At 39.3% G+C, this 17,979-nt stretch overlaps 4 protein-coding genes and 2 non-coding genes across 6 annotated transcripts; 4 read left to right on the top strand and 2 right to left on the bottom strand.

The window, feature by feature from the left end:
• The first annotated feature begins 788 nt into the window (after window positions 1–788).
• Window positions 789–2,524, top strand: LOC126593209 (uncharacterized). Its single transcript, XM_050259181.1, has 5 exons — window positions 789–950; window positions 1,053–1,173; window positions 1,287–1,390; window positions 2,100–2,231; window positions 2,310–2,524. The coding sequence occupies exons 1-5, from the start codon at window positions 948–950 to the stop codon at window positions 2,334–2,336; spliced, it is 387 nt and encodes a 128-aa protein (XP_050115138.1). The 5' UTR covers window positions 789–947; the 3' UTR covers window positions 2,337–2,524.
• An 878-nt stretch (window positions 2,525–3,402) lies between these two features.
• TRNAS-AGA (transfer RNA serine (anticodon AGA)) lies at window positions 3,403–3,484 on the top strand. The gene has a single exon. It is a non-coding gene; the product is annotated as a tRNA-Ser (tRNA).
• Window positions 3,485–5,011: 1,527 nt separating this feature from the next.
• Window positions 5,012–5,093, top strand: TRNAS-AGA (transfer RNA serine (anticodon AGA)). Its single transcript has one exon. It is a non-coding gene; the product is annotated as a tRNA-Ser (tRNA).
• Window positions 5,094–6,258: 1,165 nt separating this feature from the next.
• Window positions 6,259–7,855, bottom strand: LOC126593183 (probable sugar phosphate/phosphate translocator At4g32390). The gene has a single exon (XM_050259110.1). The coding sequence runs from the start codon at window positions 7,630–7,632 to the stop codon at window positions 6,595–6,597; it is 1,038 nt and encodes a 345-aa protein (XP_050115067.1). The 5' UTR covers window positions 7,633–7,855; the 3' UTR covers window positions 6,259–6,594.
• A 2,936-nt stretch (window positions 7,856–10,791) lies between these two features.
• Window positions 10,792–13,497, top strand: LOC126593151 (beta-glucuronosyltransferase GlcAT14B-like). Its single transcript, XM_050259063.1, has 4 exons — window positions 10,792–11,571; window positions 12,135–12,210; window positions 12,318–12,433; window positions 12,667–13,497. Exons 1-4 carry the CDS (start codon window positions 11,022–11,024, stop codon window positions 13,182–13,184), a joined length of 1,260 nt encoding a protein of 419 aa, XP_050115020.1. The 5' UTR covers window positions 10,792–11,021; the 3' UTR covers window positions 13,185–13,497.
• A 75-nt stretch (window positions 13,498–13,572) lies between these two features.
• LOC126593133 (pentatricopeptide repeat-containing protein At5g06540-like) lies at window positions 13,573–15,340 on the bottom strand. Its single transcript, XM_050259030.1, has 2 exons — window positions 14,836–15,340; window positions 13,573–14,733 (listed from the first exon to the last, which is right to left on the bottom strand). Exons 1-2 carry the CDS (start codon window positions 15,258–15,260, stop codon window positions 13,674–13,676), a joined length of 1,485 nt encoding a protein of 494 aa, XP_050114987.1. The 5' UTR covers window positions 15,261–15,340; the 3' UTR covers window positions 13,573–13,673.
• Between the last annotated feature and the right edge of the window lie 2,639 nt (window positions 15,341–17,979).

Below are 17,979 nucleotides of genomic sequence, written 5' to 3'. Positions count from 1 at the left end.
TTTTTAGACTAGTCGAATACGTGATGTGAGGGTTTAGATACGTTATTAAATAATTTAAATTAAAAGTTCAATCATCAATTACCACATCAAGTGATCTACGAATTATGATTTAAGTCACTGGCATCACCCTTTTTATTTTTAGGAAATAGGAAATGAAAATGAAAAAAATTCAATAACTCACCCTATTCCCCTCGTACGACACCTTTAACAAAATCATGACAAACTGCTAACTTTCTCTTCTTATCTTTACTAATTAATGAAACCCTATTTGTCAACCAAAAGAAGGTGAAAAGACAAATTAATCTTCTATCACACAAAAAAAATGATAGGCAATAATATAATTTTACAGGTCTAAATTTTAGTGCTTTTTATTAAAACCTCACATACATGTAATATTAAAATACCTCTAATATTAAAAAATAAATAAATAAAATCAAAAACAAAAAATCTCCCACCCCCATGTTCTCTCTCTCTCCCCTTCTCATTTTCTAAAAAAATATGTTTATACACACAAAATGTGTAGGCAAATGTTAGTATGGATTAAATTGATCATGTAATCAATCTAATTATCAAGTTTGCATGTATTGTATTACTGGCGTAGTTTAATGTTTTCAAATAAAACATTAAAATTTTAGCCGATCTCACTTAACAAGATAAAGCTAAGTGTTTGTTATCATTCATTAGTTCTCGAAGTGACTTTTTTCTAAATTTATTATAAAATATAATCAAAATGGACCGGTCCAAAATCAACACAAGATTAGCCCGATGCTCCGTAATGGGCCCACAAACTCTAGTGCATTACGCTCGGTATAAACGACGGCGGCCCATAAACCTCCTCTATAAATTTCCCGGCCGTAAATGGCGAACGCTCTCCTCCTTAAACCCTAATTCGGTGCGCGTCAAAAACCCTAGCCTCTCTGCTCCCTCGATATCGACGACGGCACACAATGGTACCATCTCGTTCTTCAACTCTGATCTTCTCTTATGGCTTTCAATCGATCGATTAGGGTTTCTGAATTGATTATTTTTATTGTGTTTGACTGTAATTGCAGACCGGAGAGGCAGTGAACCCGAAGGCGTACCCGTTGGCCGATGCGCAGCTGACGATCACCATACTCGACCTGGTTCAGCAAGCTGCTAACTACAAGCAGCTCAAAAAGGGCGCGAATGAAGGTACTCACCCGAATGCTTCTGCTTTTTAGTCCATTTTTCTTTATCATTTTTGTGTGAATCTTGGGACTTGGAATTTTGAGGAATTTGACATTTGGGTTGTCAACTTTCTTCAGCAACTAAGACCTTGAACAGGGGTATTTCGGAGTTTATAGTGATGGCAGCGGATACCGAGCCTCTGGAGATTCTTCTTCACCTTCCCCTGCTGGCTGAGGATAAGGTACTCTTTTTTCCGGTGATGAGATTATCGTGTTTTGAATGCGTTTTGATTGTGAATTGTAAGTTTTGGTTGGTTGGTTGATTGTGATAGTGTTGGTTCTCATATAGGGGTAGTTCAGTGAATTGTAAGTTTTGGTTGGTTGGTTGATAAAATGTATCCTTTATGGCCTGATAGTTGGCGTATTATTTGTCGGTCGAGTTAGTTCGTGTAGTTTCTGAAGTGTTTGATGTTCCAGATTTGTAGTAGGCGTTACCGATTGTATTTACTTCTGGTTGGTTGGGATGTGTTATACGGCTTTACATTGATGCATCAAAGATTATGTCCGTTTTGTTTTAGACTGTACATGTCCCATGTACGACAACCTTTTTAGACTTGATAGTTGGCTTTTTATTTGCAAGTTGAGGTAGTTCATGTAGTTTCCAAATTGTTTGATGTTCCATTTTTGTAGTAGGCATTGCTGATATTGTACCCAAACCAGACACATTTATTACTTATGTTTGGTTGGTGCTTGTGGCTGTGTTCTACGGCTTTAAATTGATGCACCAAAGCTTATGCCCATTTCATTTTAGATTGTACACGTCCCATATGCGACAATCCTTTCAATAAGCATCACGTGGTAGTGCACTCTTTAACTTTCGTGACATTTTATGCTGGAACTTTAAAACTTAGTATACAACATGTTACAAACATTTGACTTGAATTTGTGCAGAATGTGCCCTATGTGTTTGTCCCTTCGAAGCAAGCACTCGGACGAGCATGTGGTGTCACAAGACCCGTCATTGCCGCCTCTGTGACAACAAACGAGGGAAGTCAATTGAAGTCACAAATACAACAACTCAAGGTACTCTTAGCTCTAGTTTTAAACTACAATTTCTGGATTTGGTTCTGTATTCTAAACATCATAAATGACGAACTGCAGGATGCTATTGAGAAGCTCCTTATCTAAACTATTTCAGAATGCATACTCGGTGTGATGGGCCTCTCGGACTGTAGCGAGAGCCTTCAGAGGCTTTGACTGATGGAGTTGTTGTGTACTAGGAAATCCTTTCATGTTCACTTTGTATTGAAATTTTTGTTTTTAACGAACTGCTTGGGAGCTTGATTCTGAAATATATTTGGATGAATTCGAGTTGAGTGTTGCTGTTTAAGTACAATCTTGTGTAAAAACTTGCATGGATTGATTGCATTATTCTTCGGTTGCTGTTTCAGTGAGGTCATTGGTAAGGCTTTATCAAAATTACTTGGTGTGTCGGTGTATCTTGCACTCTAGGCAGTGTTCTTACTCGTAGCTAATGTCGTTTTGGTGGTTGCATATAGAGCTCCTCCAGCTGAATGAGCACCCTTTTTCGACGCTACATTTTGGTTAAAGATCTTTGTTTTGGAACGTTTTCGTGTTCAAATAGATCCTTAGGCTAAGGTCTAGTTATGCCACTTCTCCTGAAAGTATGGTGTTTTCTGTATGGTGGTGTCATCCGTCCTCATGTTGGTCCCTTTTACTGTCTTATTTAGAGCCTTAATGCAGTTTTTCGCAATCTTGTACACAATCATGGTTATCGTCGGAAATAAAGGGGTTAAACCAGTAATTTCAAGTAATCAAAGTCGAAACTTTCAAAAATTCTTGCTGCAATTCGAGAGAAAATGCTTGTCTGTGGAAAGGTGTAATTTACGTCCTTGGACAGAGATCCACTTCGAATTTCACTGTTCGGAGCCCAAGGACCAGGCAATCCGAACCACTTAAATTGAATAGACAATCCTCATTAACTCATTATGTTGGCTCCCACCACCTCACACAAACTATTGTATCCGATTTCTCTTTCACACAAACTAAGAGCTCAGATTTTCTGGTCCTTAAGCTAAGGTCTGGAGATGATCCAATTTTCACGTCCTGAGGAAAGAGGCAGGGTAAATAATACTTGGTGCGTAGAGACTTGTACGAATTTTGTAACAGAAGTTAGTGTCACGTGTACATATTGCACTTATTAAAGAAATTTTTGACACAAGGTCAACGTCAAGTGGTCGTGCCGGAGTGGTTATCGGGCATGACTAGAAATCATGTGGGCTTCGCCCGCGCAGGTTCGAATCCTGCCGACCACGATTTTATAGTTTTATCTTCTTTTTTGTTTTTTTGGTGATATACTCGGTAGAGTGGATTGCATTATCTTTGACAAAAAAAAATTACACTTTTTCTTAGTCGGATGAATAGTACGAGTTATTGTATATTTTATTATAAAGTTTTTTCGTATTGGTTAATTTATAAGTTAATACAAACACGATATAGATAAAATTAAACGCGACTTATTGTCACTGCTAAATACTTCAAATTGTTGACAATTGATGTATGTTGTCTTAAAAGATGAATTTCCCTTTCTTTTTTCTTTGAACTTTTGCCACAGAGGGATAATTAGAGTACACTATCATGTAGTTACTTTTGACTCAATTTTTACATGTACATTTTCAAAGCCCTCACAGTGAGGAGAAAATTTTCAAGTTTCCAGCACTTGTGCCACGTAGTGCTTCCCACCAATAAAATTTGACACTAAATTTATTTTTTCTTTTTAATTAAATAAATTTATGTGTTCGATTCTCACAAGTTTTGGGAATTCTGAAAATTTTCTCCGCAGTGAGGGCCTTGAGAAAGCATCCATTGTCACTCTAAAAGCTTTCATCTCCAATACTAAGCATTTCGCCATTCTCCAAATCTCTTCGGAAAGCGGGTGAGACGTATCGGCCGACGAAAACGGATGCAACCACCACCAACCAGTGTCCCCCCAGCTAAACCTAACTTCCTCACTTCCCTATCTCTCATCCCTTTTCGCCACCATTTCCCAGTCCCCTCCCCTTTCTCAGCATACTAGTTCGACATCTGCACGTAAGCATCAGACTCCGTTGGTTCCAATCCCATCAGCGCGCCGGACACTCTCTCACCCATCTCTACGTTCTCGTGTATCTTGCATGCCCCGAGCAGGCTTTGCAGCAACGAAAACCCTAGCTGTCCTGGGACTTGACTGATCAACTTCATGAATCGTTCGGCCTTCTTCCACCCAAGAAACTACAGATCGTTCATGTACTGAAACACCAATTTTGCATCTTCATTGTCCTCACACTTTGAATATGTCGAGATCAATACATTACAAATCGAAACATGCCTTCCGTATCCTGATTTTATAGTCACGCCATATATCTGTTTCCCGAGTCCTAAATTTTGTTCATAACCATAAGTTGAAACTGCACTAGTAAATAAAACATGGTCTAACTCCATCCCTTCTCTCTCGTCATCCAAAATCTTTTTTCAAAATTGTTTCAGCGATGAAGAGACAGAACTAACATTCATCAACTTAGTTCGACAAAAGAAATATTAATCAATTCAAACGCAAAGATGTAACAAAAGTCATCATTTGAGAATTCGTACATGAAGTCACAAAAAACCTTCAAATTCATACAAACAAACAAGTAGAAACGTATTTTTTATTGTGCTGTTGTCCAAATATTAACTGCTATAAAATTGATCATCATCGGAACTCTTTTCTCAATTTTGTTTTGTTTTGGGGGGGGGGGGGGGGGGAATTATTTAAGAGCGTGTATTTAATTTATTTGATTAAATTGTAACTCCACCAACATCAAGTGGTCGTGCCGGAGTGGTTATCGGGCATGACTAGAAATCATGTGGGCTCTGCCCGCGCAGGTTCGAATCCTGCCGACCACGTTTTTTTTTTTAATTTTATTTTATGCAATCCAATCCTAAGCAAGCACCAAACACGGCCTTGGTTACCTAACAACGTCATATGTCAAAAATGGTGATAAGACTGCTTTCGATATGGGCAACAATTATCAGAATTCCTAAGCACCAAACACGGCCTTGGTTACCTAACAATTACCATCGACCATGGATAGGTTGATCGGAAACTTCCAAATCCCGGCCGGATCTCTCACAGTCTTCTTTATAGCCGTCATGATCACTCTCGCTTTCAACGACCGCGTCATCATGCCTCGTATGAAGTAACGCAAAGGCCGGCCATGTACAAAATTAATGTTATGAAATTAGGCTGTGAATTTGGACCGCACATACAAAACGTTATTTCTAAATGATGACTTCTTCTTTTTCTGCTTGCAATGCAATAATACAGATTTCACCCATCTGAATAAAATGGCAATAGGGCTTGTGTTAGCAACTTTTGGGATGAGAGCAGCACCATGTGAGAGGAAGAGGTTGGATTGAATCCTCTGCCTATTTGGGTTTTCTTCTTGCTCCCACAGTTCTTGCTCGTGGGTTCTGGTAACGCTTTCATGTCCACCGGGCAGCTTGATTTCATCATAACGGAATTGCCCACGGGGGTGAAAACTACGAGCACAGGCCTTTTCCTCAGTACCTTATCCTTCGGTTTATTCTTCAGTAGCCTCCTGGTTTGGATTGTGAATAAGGTGACAGGATGTAAAAATGGCGGATGGCTTGCAAAAACCATAAATCAGGGCAGGCTCGATTGTTTCTACGGACTTTTGACCATTCTCGTTGTCTGAGAGTTCGAAATTTAGGTTTTTACACTCATTTTTCTTTCTGCATTCTCCCCGGAATTGAAGTTCAGGGAGTAATAATGAACACCTGTTTTCCGTCTATGAGAACAAGCAGTACGTAGCACTGAATGTCCTGAAAGCAAAACCCAGTAACAATTTGAGAAGAAATCTCAAATCCATCCATTTCTGCGAACCGCCTTTTTCGACCAATTTATCGCTGGAAGTCTATACAGCTATCAAAGAAATGGAAGATGCAAGAAATTCTAGAACTACAGCTATAAAATTGGTGTTCAACCAAACCAAAATTTGACAAGCATTCAACCGAGTAGAGGCAAAATACAAGAACAAACCGGGATAAATAACACACTAAGAATAAGGCACATTAATATTGATATACTCAATGAGTTTAAGCTCTCCTCGTAAACTAATTACGAGTCTGAAAACATTTATAATTTCGCACGGCGATGATCAAACACAAACCCCCTGGTAATTGAAATTGACGCGGCTAAATTGAACTATTGGATATAAAAATAAAGAGTAAGTAAACCACAACTGTCTAACACCACATACCCCCAAACAATAGCTGCTAACTGTGACCAAGTAACAAGCTTTCCATTTCCGTCCTCGATTATCTTTGATCTAATTCGCTATCTTCATCTTTCTCACATACAATGTTTACGTTATCTGTTAGAAAATCAATCCTGAGTCTCACTCTTCTTTCCGTTCCCTTCCCCTTCTCTCTCCTCCAACAACCTACCGGCCTCCACATTGTCCTGCTGTGACTTCCTTTGCGCCTCGGCTGCCTTAAGCCCCTGCAATTTGGCATGATTGTAATACGCAACCCCGCCAAATGCAATCAGGTACCCGATCAAATTGATGGGTGTCACCGTATCCTTGATCACCGACCATGAAAACGCAATCAAAAGCCAATCTTTGACAACCCCAGCAACATTCATAGTCAAAGCTGAGGTCTTCCCCACCAACAGAAACACAGCCAGATTCAAAGCAAAAGCGCACAGCGAATTCGTCCCGAAAATTACGAAATCAAAGTGAAAACTCGAGCTCTCCCTTAACACCGGCAGCTCAACAATGACCCACGGCACGCACAAGAACACAAAACAACACGGCGCAACATAATACAGCGAAGTAATCGGATTCAAACTAATACCCTTTGCATTAAGTAGAATCTGGATCAGAACCAACCTTGTGGCCTCGAACGCCACGGCCAACAGCTGCAATGTAACTCCCCAAGAGTTGAATTTGGCCTCCCCGTACGCCGCGATGGCGACGCCGACGGAGATGGAGACCATGTTGAGCATGGTGTCGCTCTTGAAAGCGTCCTTCTTGAAGGCGACGCCGATGGAGTAGACGGCGACGGGCATGAGGGCCTTGAGCATCTGGATGAAGGAGACGGAGAGGAAGATGTAGGCAGAGTTGGAGAACCAGAGGGAGAGGGCGTAGAGGGCGCCGATGGGGACGACCGACTTGAGGTAGAGGTCGCGGGAGATGGAGACGGCGTCGACGAGGCGGAAGACGCGGACGAGGAGGAAGGCGATGGAGGAGCAGAAGGCCATGTGGATCATGGTGAGGGAGATCGGAAACGGCCAGTTGTACATTTTCCGGTCGAGGATGTACTTGTTGTAGACGATGACGGTGAAGGAGAGGAAGATCCAGATTCCGACGTAGGCGTAGGAGAGGAGGACCTTCTTCACCACCCCCTCTGAAAGCGCCATTTTTTTGGGAATCTGAAAACCCTAACCCTAATTTCGGGGTCTGATTAGAATGGATCTCAAGTCTGAAAACTCAAACCCTAGATTTGGGTTCTCAGACGACCGGGATTTAAATAAGGAGGAGACTCTCTCTCTCTCTCTCTAAAAAATGTGTCTTTCTCTCTCTAAAATGTGTCAGTGCGGTAGGGAGAGTGGTGGAGGCGGAGTTACAGTTGGATCAGAATTTGGGCTTTTGTAATCTCTGTGAGATATGGGTATTTTTGTAATTTAGTTTGTGTTAGGTATTCGTTGACTAAAATACTGTGTAATTTAATTTAATTTTAAATTTTTAATCGGTTTTTCACAAATGGAAATTTGGTATTTTGGACCAATTAAATTAAATACTATAACAAAAAATGGTAATTTATTTCAACGCCTGCCAAAATTAGGCGACGTGAAGGCCGGTAATTAACAACTTTCCAAAGAAAAATATTGTACTCTGCATCATGATGAATTTTTCACATTAAGTACGCCGCTACAATGAGTTCATTTGTAAACGTTTTTAAATTAAATAAAAGCGTTTTTGGTGAAATTGATTTTAAGTTTCAAAAGTACTTTAAATGCTTTTTAGAAGAAACATCAGATTTATGCTTTTAGCAAGGATCACTTTAAAGTGTTTTCTATGATCCACTTATATTTTTACTAAATATTGGTTTAAAAAAAATTCACTAAAAATGTTTTCAGTCATCCTAAAAATTCTTTCAAACGAACCCAATATCTTTTTCTAAAATATTATTAAATAAATAACGTTTTACTTTAATGATAGAAATGTATCTCCACCTATTCTTCTTTATTGCGCAATTAAAAAAAACACAATGTTATTTAGTTTTTTCACATAGTAATATGTTATTTGTTGGCAAGTAAGCATTGTGTTATTTGTTTTTTCACATACTGAAAAATTTCTCCACTATTCCACCCAATATCTTAATTGAAAATTAAAACACAAATTTTACGCAAGTGCTTATAGGAGACCAAATTAAAAGATTGTTTATGATTGCGCTAGTGTATCATATATGTCGAAATTTCTGTCCCGTTAAAATTTTAACCAATGATCCAACGACCAAAATCAATTTCTTAGTTCTAAATTCCATCCTCAATTTGTTGCAAGACAATGCAGTTACATTACCATTATATGTTTCAGATGAAGGACCTTTGAAAAGGATTAAGAGGTGTGTCGACTAAGACGACTTAGAAGTTGGGCAAAGAAAAAGACAGAATTAGGTCGCTCGCAATCACGGGCGAAGATCCAGGTCAGGAAGAGGAAGGTGGTGACGCCCGTTTTCTTCCCCTTGCGTGGGTTGAAAAGGTGTTGTCATGCCGACTACTCAATGGTGCATTCAACCATATTTGACTCCTTCAAAATAACATTTGTTTCCTAGACCGTCTTTGACGGTTCAAAACTTTCCTGCAACTGAGACGTTACGGTAAAGTATTGATACATCAAGTTATTTATTCACTTCGCATCACGGAAATAGTTATAATTCTCTCTTTCATAGTTGTTCTCTTTAAACGGTGATTATCTCTACCAACGCTATGGGAAATACAACAACAATAACAACAAAGCCTTTTCGCATAACAGTGTATGATAAGTTTAATATACGCTACCATTTAATATGGACATGAATGGATTTCATGTTATGTTACTGTTGAAGTTGACATCAAATGGGCCTTGAGATTGTAAATTGTGTGTTGCCCAGAGAAGTGACAATGGCCCAAAGTATGAAAGAAACCCAAGATACTCAATATTCCACTTGTTTTGGGCTGAAAAAAACCTCTAATGGGATATGATTACAAAAGAAAAAACAAACAGAAAAAAAGAAAAATGTTCCATTTTTTATAAAGTTACACGATGACAATTATAATGGTTAAGATTAAGTTTGACAATTTATTGCACGATTTGTTAACCGACATGATATAATGTGAAAATAATAGATTTCGTGTCAACCCGTTAATGAAACGGATCATTATTGGGTGACACGTTAAGAACACGTTAACGAATTAGGTCGTCATTGAGTCTTTATCAGGTCTCCCATTAAAATAACAGGTGTGACATGTAAATGATATGAACATGACCTATTTGCAAGGTTTAGACATTAGACAATGACAATTTCTTACATGATCTATTAACTTAACACGAAACGACACGACCTGACAATGAGTAAAGTCGTTATCGGGTTACCTGTTAAAAATCCGTTAAAATAACAGGTTTAATACGACACGATCTGTTAAAATAACATGTATGACACAATAACGACACAAATAAGACCCGTTTGCCTGGTATGGTTAAAAGTTTAAAATTTCATTGTTGTTACACTGGCCGGCCGGGCGGCCGTGAGGCATTTTCAGGCGATGGTTTCTATTTGCACAGGCGAAATTCCAAAAGGCCATGTACAATCAATCATGATTGAAACAGAAGTGCAATGCATGAATAAATACAGCTTATGATGTATGCCCCCACCTAACAGGGGACAAAGATTACTTTTCCAGCTAATTTAGCTCTCTTCTCCAATCTGGCCGTTCATTCACTACCGCGTGTTGATTCTTCTTTTAAAGTAACACGGTCCTAAAAAGTCATGCCAGATTAATTTGCTGATAACGAAAATGTTTTTGTGTCGGTATTTCGTCAATCACACATTTCATTTGTATTAAATTATTTTACCTAATAGTGCTTAACTAGGTTAATATATCATTTTTTCTTTTCAAAAAGGGAACAATTGGTAGTTTTACTACAATAGTCCACCATTTTAAGAGTCGAAAAAACTCACAGAGACAATTCAATATCGCGTTAGGAATCAAACTTAGGATATGTCGTGTGGATTACAAGCTCAAAATTCGTTCCAACCAATGGGCAATCCTCAGATGATTGGGTTAAAATATCTTTGTGATGACATATACTATTGTATAAAGTGTAAATTTGAATTAAATACCGTCACAATGATATTTTGTACGTAAAAAGTCGGGTTAAACGTGACTCACCAAAGACCTCACTGCCGAAGGTCACTCAAGAAAACTGTATTCTATTACTGCATTCCCACTGCAACCACATTCCCTCAGAATCTCATTGTTTATACACAAATAAACAGAAAAATTAATCACTTACCAAATTATGTTCATTCATTCCGTAAACCCCACCAACCAACCACCTCTCGCTGTCCTCTCTTCTCTCTCTCTCTCTCTCTCTCTCTCTCACCAGCACAGATCCCTCTCAAGGCGCACAACCCCATACCCTCAGCCGCCGAAACCCAAACCCCCCAAATGAAGAAAGCTTCCATTTTTCCTCACCTTCTCAGCTGAATAAATCTTGGGCTCTTTTTCTTGTTACTTGCTGTGTGTGAGCTTGGTCGCCGGCGACAATGGATACCAACAAGCCACAGAAGAAGAAGAAATGGTTTTTACCCTTGGTGGTTTCACTTCTTCTCTCCACCCTGCTAATCTTCATTACTGTTTTTACCTCTTCCAGCTCGTCTTCCGCAATATTTTACCGACCCCGTGTGAAAAAACACCTCCCACATTTCGTGGAATCGAAGCTAAAGATTTCGGAAACTTCCAAAAACCCAGTTCCCAGATTGGCCTACTTGATCTCCGGCTCCGTCGGCGACGGCGGCAGCTTGAAGCGGACGCTGAAAGCGCTGTACCATCCGAGGAATCAGTACGCAGTGCATTTGGACCTGGAGGCGTCGGCGGAGGAGCGGCTGGACTTGGCGAGATTTGTGAAGGAGGAGCCACTGTTTGCCAAGCTGGGGAATGTCAGGGCGGTGGTGAGGGCCAATTTGGTGACGTACAGAGGGCCGACGATGGTCACCAATACGCTGCACGCGGCGGCGATTTTGTTGAAGGAGGGCGGCGAGTGGGATTGGTTTATCAATTTGAGTGCTTCTGATTATCCTTTGGTGACGCAAGATGGTAAATTTTTGGCCTTTCTGATTCTTTTACTGCTATTTTTTCTGCTTTTTGGTAATTTATATTTTTTGTTAATTTGTTGCTAATTTTGGTTATGCATTGGATTTTGCTATATTTTCTGTATTCTTGCATTGGATTTCTTGGTTTCTCAGGCTTATTTTGGCAGGTGCAAAGCAGTTTGAATAACTTATTATTTCCGCTTTTGGTTTTGGCAGACGTGGGTTAGGTCAGTTGGCGAGAATAATGTTTATGCTCTTTCCCTTCCCCGTAAATTAGGGTACTAGAAAATTATATCGCCCTGTCGAAAAAAGTTTGTTACTGCTTCTGCTCATTGCTAACTGTACCAAAAAGCATTCGGATACTGCTATTGTTCTGTGATACAAAGAAGACGAGTGAGGGAGGGGCGAGGGCGCGTTTAGTCTTTGTAGTTTCGTTTGTGATCTCCGGCATTCATGCAATCTGTTAGCTTCCGTGCTGATTTCTTATTGGTGAACTTAGAGTAGCGGTTAAATGATTAAGCTGCATCGTCATATCCTAACGCCTTGATTTACGCATTTGTCTAACAGATCTGCTTCATGTCTTGTCATCCATTCCAAGAAATCTTAATTTCATTGAGCATACCAGCGACATTGGCTGGAAGGAGTATGTGGCTCATCTCTCCTCCTTTTTTAGTAATTAGTTGGACACACTAAGTATGCAAAGTTGTATATAACTGCTCCTAAAAGGTTTAAATTGCATGAATCCCACAGGGATCAGAGGGCAAAGCCCGTTATAATTGATCCGGGGCTGTATAGCCGGCAAAAATCAGATGTATTCTGGATCTCACAGAAGAGGAGCGTGCCGACTGCATATAAGCTGTTTACAGGTGAAAATCTCTGCTTCCACTGCTTCTCATTTGAGCATGTATCTGGTTCAAGATCTGTAACGTGTTGTATCTTACGCTTTCAAAGTAGAAACTGCGCTGCTTATGCTGTTCTTTAACATGTTTCATGGCAGCTGCCTTCTAAAAGTTTACGAATCTTAGTCACTATATCTGAACGCACACTCTATACATATAACTTATTGCTGATTCTGGTTTCTGCTCAATAATTTCCTCAGGGTCTGCTTGGATGATGCTCTCCCGTCCTTTTATCGAATATATTTTATGGGGCTGGGACAATCTGCCAAGGACAGTCCTTATGTATTATGCCAACTTTCTCTCTTCACCAGAAGGGTATTTCCACACTGTCATCTGCAACGCTGAGGAGTTTCAGAACACTACTGTGAACCATGATCTCCACTTCATATCATGGGACAATCCCCCAAAACAACATCCACATTTCCTCGTCATGGATGACTTCCAGCGCATGGTAGACAGTAATGCGCCATTTGCCAGGAAATTTGGGAGGAATGAGTCAGTTCTTGACAAGATCGACTCTGAGCTTTTAGGCTGCAATGCCGATGGATATGTGCCAGGTGGATGGTTCAATACTCAAGCAAATGGAAGTGCGACAGTTCCAGATTACAGTTTAAAAAACATCACCACTCTTAGGCCGGGTGTTGGTGCTCAAAGGCTAAAGCACCTCGTCACCAGTTTGATATCTGCTGAGGATTTTCATGCGAAGCAATGCACCTGACACCCGAAACAGCGGGTAAACTACTATGTTAGTCTAATAAGTTGTACCTAGTAAGCGATGTCGATGATTGATCTTAGTTCATAGTAATAATGGCTGACAAGGGCATATTAGCAGGCTATATGTACTTAGTGGGGAAGAGAAGTTCATACCTACAATCATATATATAATTTTATATATATATATATATATACATATTTGCATTACCAGCTTATCATATATGGTAATGTTCAATACAATATTCTTCTAGTTGCAAAACTGAAGGTGTACTGTAATGTATTATTCAGTTTACATAATGATGAGTGTTTTTGAGTCATGCTTGTTTAGTTTTGTCGAAGCAGGTTCGAGAATCGAACAACTGCAGGTTAATATGTTTCATACTTCCTGTAAATTAACCGGTAAAATATATTCGTTCATCTCTACGTTGCATTAAATTATGAAAATAAAATAAGGGAGTTACATAAAATTATGAAAAATAAAATGGATACCTCCTCAAATATCCTCAAAATTCACCATTTTACGAAAGGAGTTGAGCATATTAACAATTTCTTCTGCTTGTGGATGACAAAGATCACCAACAAAGAATTCTTCGGCCGCGCCATTTACCTCTATCACACTGGAACCAGGTTTCTTATTCATTCCCGCTTCATAGATCATATTTCTGACTCTCTTCGCCTCCAATTCCCAGCCAGCTTCCTTGTACATATTATACGAAAGAACATGAATGCCACAGTCGGCTACTCCCATATCTGCAAGCTTCTTCCAAGTTCTGTCACCAACTTCAACATTCCCATGAACTCTACATGCAGCCAGTAATGCTCCCCACACGTTGGCATCCCCTCTTCCTAGCCCTCCCATCTTGTCCTCTATAAATTTCTCAGCTTCCTCCACCATGCCTGCTCTGGCCAATAGGTCAACAATGCAAGCGTAATGTTCAAGCCCAGGTTTAACCCCGTAAAGGGTCTCCATTTGATCAAACAATTCAAGGCCCTTGTCAACCGTTTTTGCATGTGTGCAAGCCGAGAGAACGGCAACAAATGTGGTCTCTGTGGGTTGTATCCTATCTAAAACCATATTATTGAAGAGTTCAAGCGATTTCAATGCATCCCCATTAATTGCAACTCCAGCGATCATAGCGTTCCATGCTTTAGCATCCTTGTTAAGAATGCCCTCAAAAACCCGTAATGCTGGTTCCACATATCCGCATTTCGAGTACATATCAACCAGAGCAGTGGCTAATCTCGTGTTCAATACAAGATTGCACCTTTTAGCATAGGAGTGCACCCACAGTCCTTGTGTGACCGCACCGAGATGAGCAGAGGCAGTCAGAACACTAACAAGAACCGACTCATTAGGCTTTGTGCCTGCTTCTTGCATTTGCCTAAATAAAGAAAGCACCTCCCTGAAGTCGTTCACCCGAGAATACGCAGCCATCATCGCACTCCAAGATATGGTGTTTCTCTCCGGCATTTTGTCAAACAAAGCTCGGGCATTCTCAACATTCCCTGTCTTCCCATACCCGTCAATCATTGCCGTCCACACTACCACATCCCTGTTAGGACTTTTATCAAACACCATCTTTGCAGTTTCCATATCATAGATTACGGCATAAAACTCAATCAGCGAGCTAATAACAAAAGGATCGTCACCATACCCGAACTGAATCGCATGGCCATGAACTAATCGACCACTGAGCTTCAAATTCAGTGCGAGAATCGTGCACGCTTTAATCAACGGCGGAAAAGTGTAGTTATTCGGAACAAACCCATAATTCAACATGTCTAAATAGTACGAAATGGCGGGAACCGGCGAGTGCGACTGAACACATCCTCGGATCATGGTGTTGTACATGAAGATGTTGCGGTGGTTATGGTGGTGCTTGAAAATTGAGCACGCGTAGGATAAAAAGGAAGCATCTTTGGAGGTTGCTGCCGCGGAGAGGAGCGGAGCAATGGCGTACAGGTTTTCGGGTAGACGGCATGTAAGGATGTGGGCGTGGATTTGCTTGAGCTGGTTTAGGGTTTTGCATTTTTGTGGGAGGGAAACAAGGCCTTTGCTTCTAACGGTTTTCTGAATCATCTGAATTGGCGGGTTTCCCTTTGGGCGGTCCCAAGTGGAGTCTGGACGTATGGGGGTTTACAATTACAACTTGACTCAAATAATTATGGTCTTCTACTTATTAGTACTATGGTTCAAGTGATATTCATTTTCACTTATAAATGAAATTTTTTATGTTTGATTCTCATCAAAGGTAAATTTGAACCATATTATTGCTAGCCCACTCTCATCCCCTTAATGTAAATAATATCGTTTGTTAAAAAAATATATATATATTTTTCACCTATAAGTAGGAGATCTTAACTTCGATTATCGTCAAAAGTGAATTTGAACCACATTGCTTGCTAACTCATTATGAGACTTAACCCACTCCTCTACCCCCTTAATGTAGGTTATATTGTTTGTTCAAAATAATAATAATAATAATCACGGTATTCACTTGTAAGTAAAAGGTCTTCGGTTTGATTTTCGTCAAAGGAGAATTTGAACCACATTATTATTAGTTCATTGTGAGGCTACGCTCACCCCCTCCCCTTAATGTAGAAATTTCATTTGTTCAAAAAAAAAATTTGTCAAAGTATATTTCAAAATTATTTTTAAATTGTTAAAACATAGAAGTTTTTAAAAATCAAATTACATTTTAGCCCTTCAAGTTTGGGTTCAATTTCAATCTCATACAACATCTTTAAAATATTTCAATTTCGTACATTTAATTATTATTTCATTTCAATTTCATACAACAGTAAGAAAACACATAAAACAAAGTAGGCTTAGTGCACGAAAATTGCAGCATGCAAAACAAGGCAATCTCAACACACGAAAAAAATTGGCATGCAAAACGAGCAGGGCAAGGCGCACGAAAAATGAGACAGGCCGGTGCATGCAAAACGAGGCGAACTGACACACGTAAAACGATGCGGCCCCAGTCGCATTGTTGCCTGCACAAAGCATGGTGTCGAGGTGGAGCATATATAAGCCACTATCCATATGGGATAAGGTTTAGTTTTAATCTCATGGGTCAACTATTGTTTGCCTATACAAACGAATTGTGTCAAGGTGAGGCGTTTATAGGGGGTAGAGTTTAGTTTTAATCTCACGTGTCAGCCATGGTTCATCGTACGAAACATAGGTGTCAGGGGTAAGGCATTTATAGGGGGTGTGTTTAGTTTTAATTCCAGGGGTCGACCGTTGTTGCCTGCATGAAGCATCGGTGTCGAAATAGGGCATTTATAGGTCGTTATCAATAGGGGGTATGGTTTCGTTTTAATCTCAATGGTTAACCATAATTGGCCAGACAAAGCATTGTTGCCTGGGGTAGGCATATTATAAGTCACTATCAACCATGATATGATTCGCACTAAAGTCATAAGTTATAAAAGAGTAACCCTTGTTTAAGGGAAAAAAAAAACATTTATCCGTTGTAGTATGGCAAGGGAAAAAAATTCGAGTGCGTTGGGCAATGAAATGCGCTGAACTCAAGGTGTTATTATTAACACGCCCCTAAACACTTGAACTCATGGTGTTACTATTCACGTGCCCCTAAACACTAAACCTCAAGGGCTTCCATTGCTTCTATTGCTGCTTGAACTTTCTAGTGGGCATAAGTTTGGGCTTAGGCGTGAGTTTGGACTGCGTCTCCCTACATCTAAACCATTAATTTGATTTATTTTAAGTTTTATTGTTTTATTTTTGTTAAATTTTCGTCTTGCCCATACCACAACACGAAACTATCATCTTCATGTTCTACAAAATGTATTTTTGGTGAAAATTTTCTAATAATCCATGTCAAAAAATTCGAAAATAAGGATATAAATATAAAAGGTATTTGAATCTAAATAAAGTAGCGCAGGAAGAAAAAGAAATTCAATGGAAAAAGAAAAAGAAAAAGGAGGGGGAAAAAAATGTTACGATCGGTACTTTCCCTCCGATCCTTGTCGAAGGGAGTTGCTAGTAATCTAGCGATTGTATTGCTAGCACTCTAGCGATTGAATCCTCTTAGAATCGCTAGCTCCGCTAGCGCGCTAGCAATTATAATCATTTATAGTCGCTAGCTTTATACCGATCCCCCTCTTTTCAAATTTTTTATTTTTTTCTCTTACCATAACTACAAACTCAGTGGCGGAGCCAAGATTTATTGTGAGGAGAGGCCTCAAACAAGTATAGAAGAAGAAAAAACGAATAGTGGTTATAAAATTACTAATGTAAAACATCATAATATTTATCCAAATAATTAAGTAGTCAAAATTAACATATGCATAGATAATTTTATATATCCATAGTAATCAAAATTATTCTTGACGAATTGCAATGAAACAGTTGCATAATGTCATCTATAGTATTTAAATAATTATTAAACTGAATAGAGAGAAGTACGAAAATCTTTGCAAACCCTAAAACTCAAGTAAGAGGTGAGATATAATAGAAACAAATGTTTTATAGTGAATAATAGAGTATTACAAACCTTTTTGTTCTTTATTCAATAAATTTGGGATTTAGAATGGCTAAATATATGAAATTCAATAAGAAAAGGTAAAAACTCTCCCCGTGCATAAGTGAAAGACGATTTTATTTTAATTAAAAGTGAATGATGGGTTTTAATTTAATGTTATTGATTTGTGAGAGGGTTGTGTTATCCACACACCTCTTTTTGCTTTCCATACACCCTCTCAATTTGCGATCGTCTGATTGAATGAATTGAATATCGAATGACATAAATTAACAAGAGTGTGTTAAAGGTAAA

The sequence above is a fragment of the Malus sylvestris genome, chromosome 2, assembly GCF_916048215.2.
Source record: "Malus sylvestris chromosome 2, drMalSylv7.2, whole genome shotgun sequence".
NCBI classification, from domain to species: domain Eukaryota; kingdom Viridiplantae; phylum Streptophyta; class Magnoliopsida; order Rosales; family Rosaceae; genus Malus; species Malus sylvestris.
This window is presented reverse-complemented; position numbering and strand designations above follow the sequence as displayed.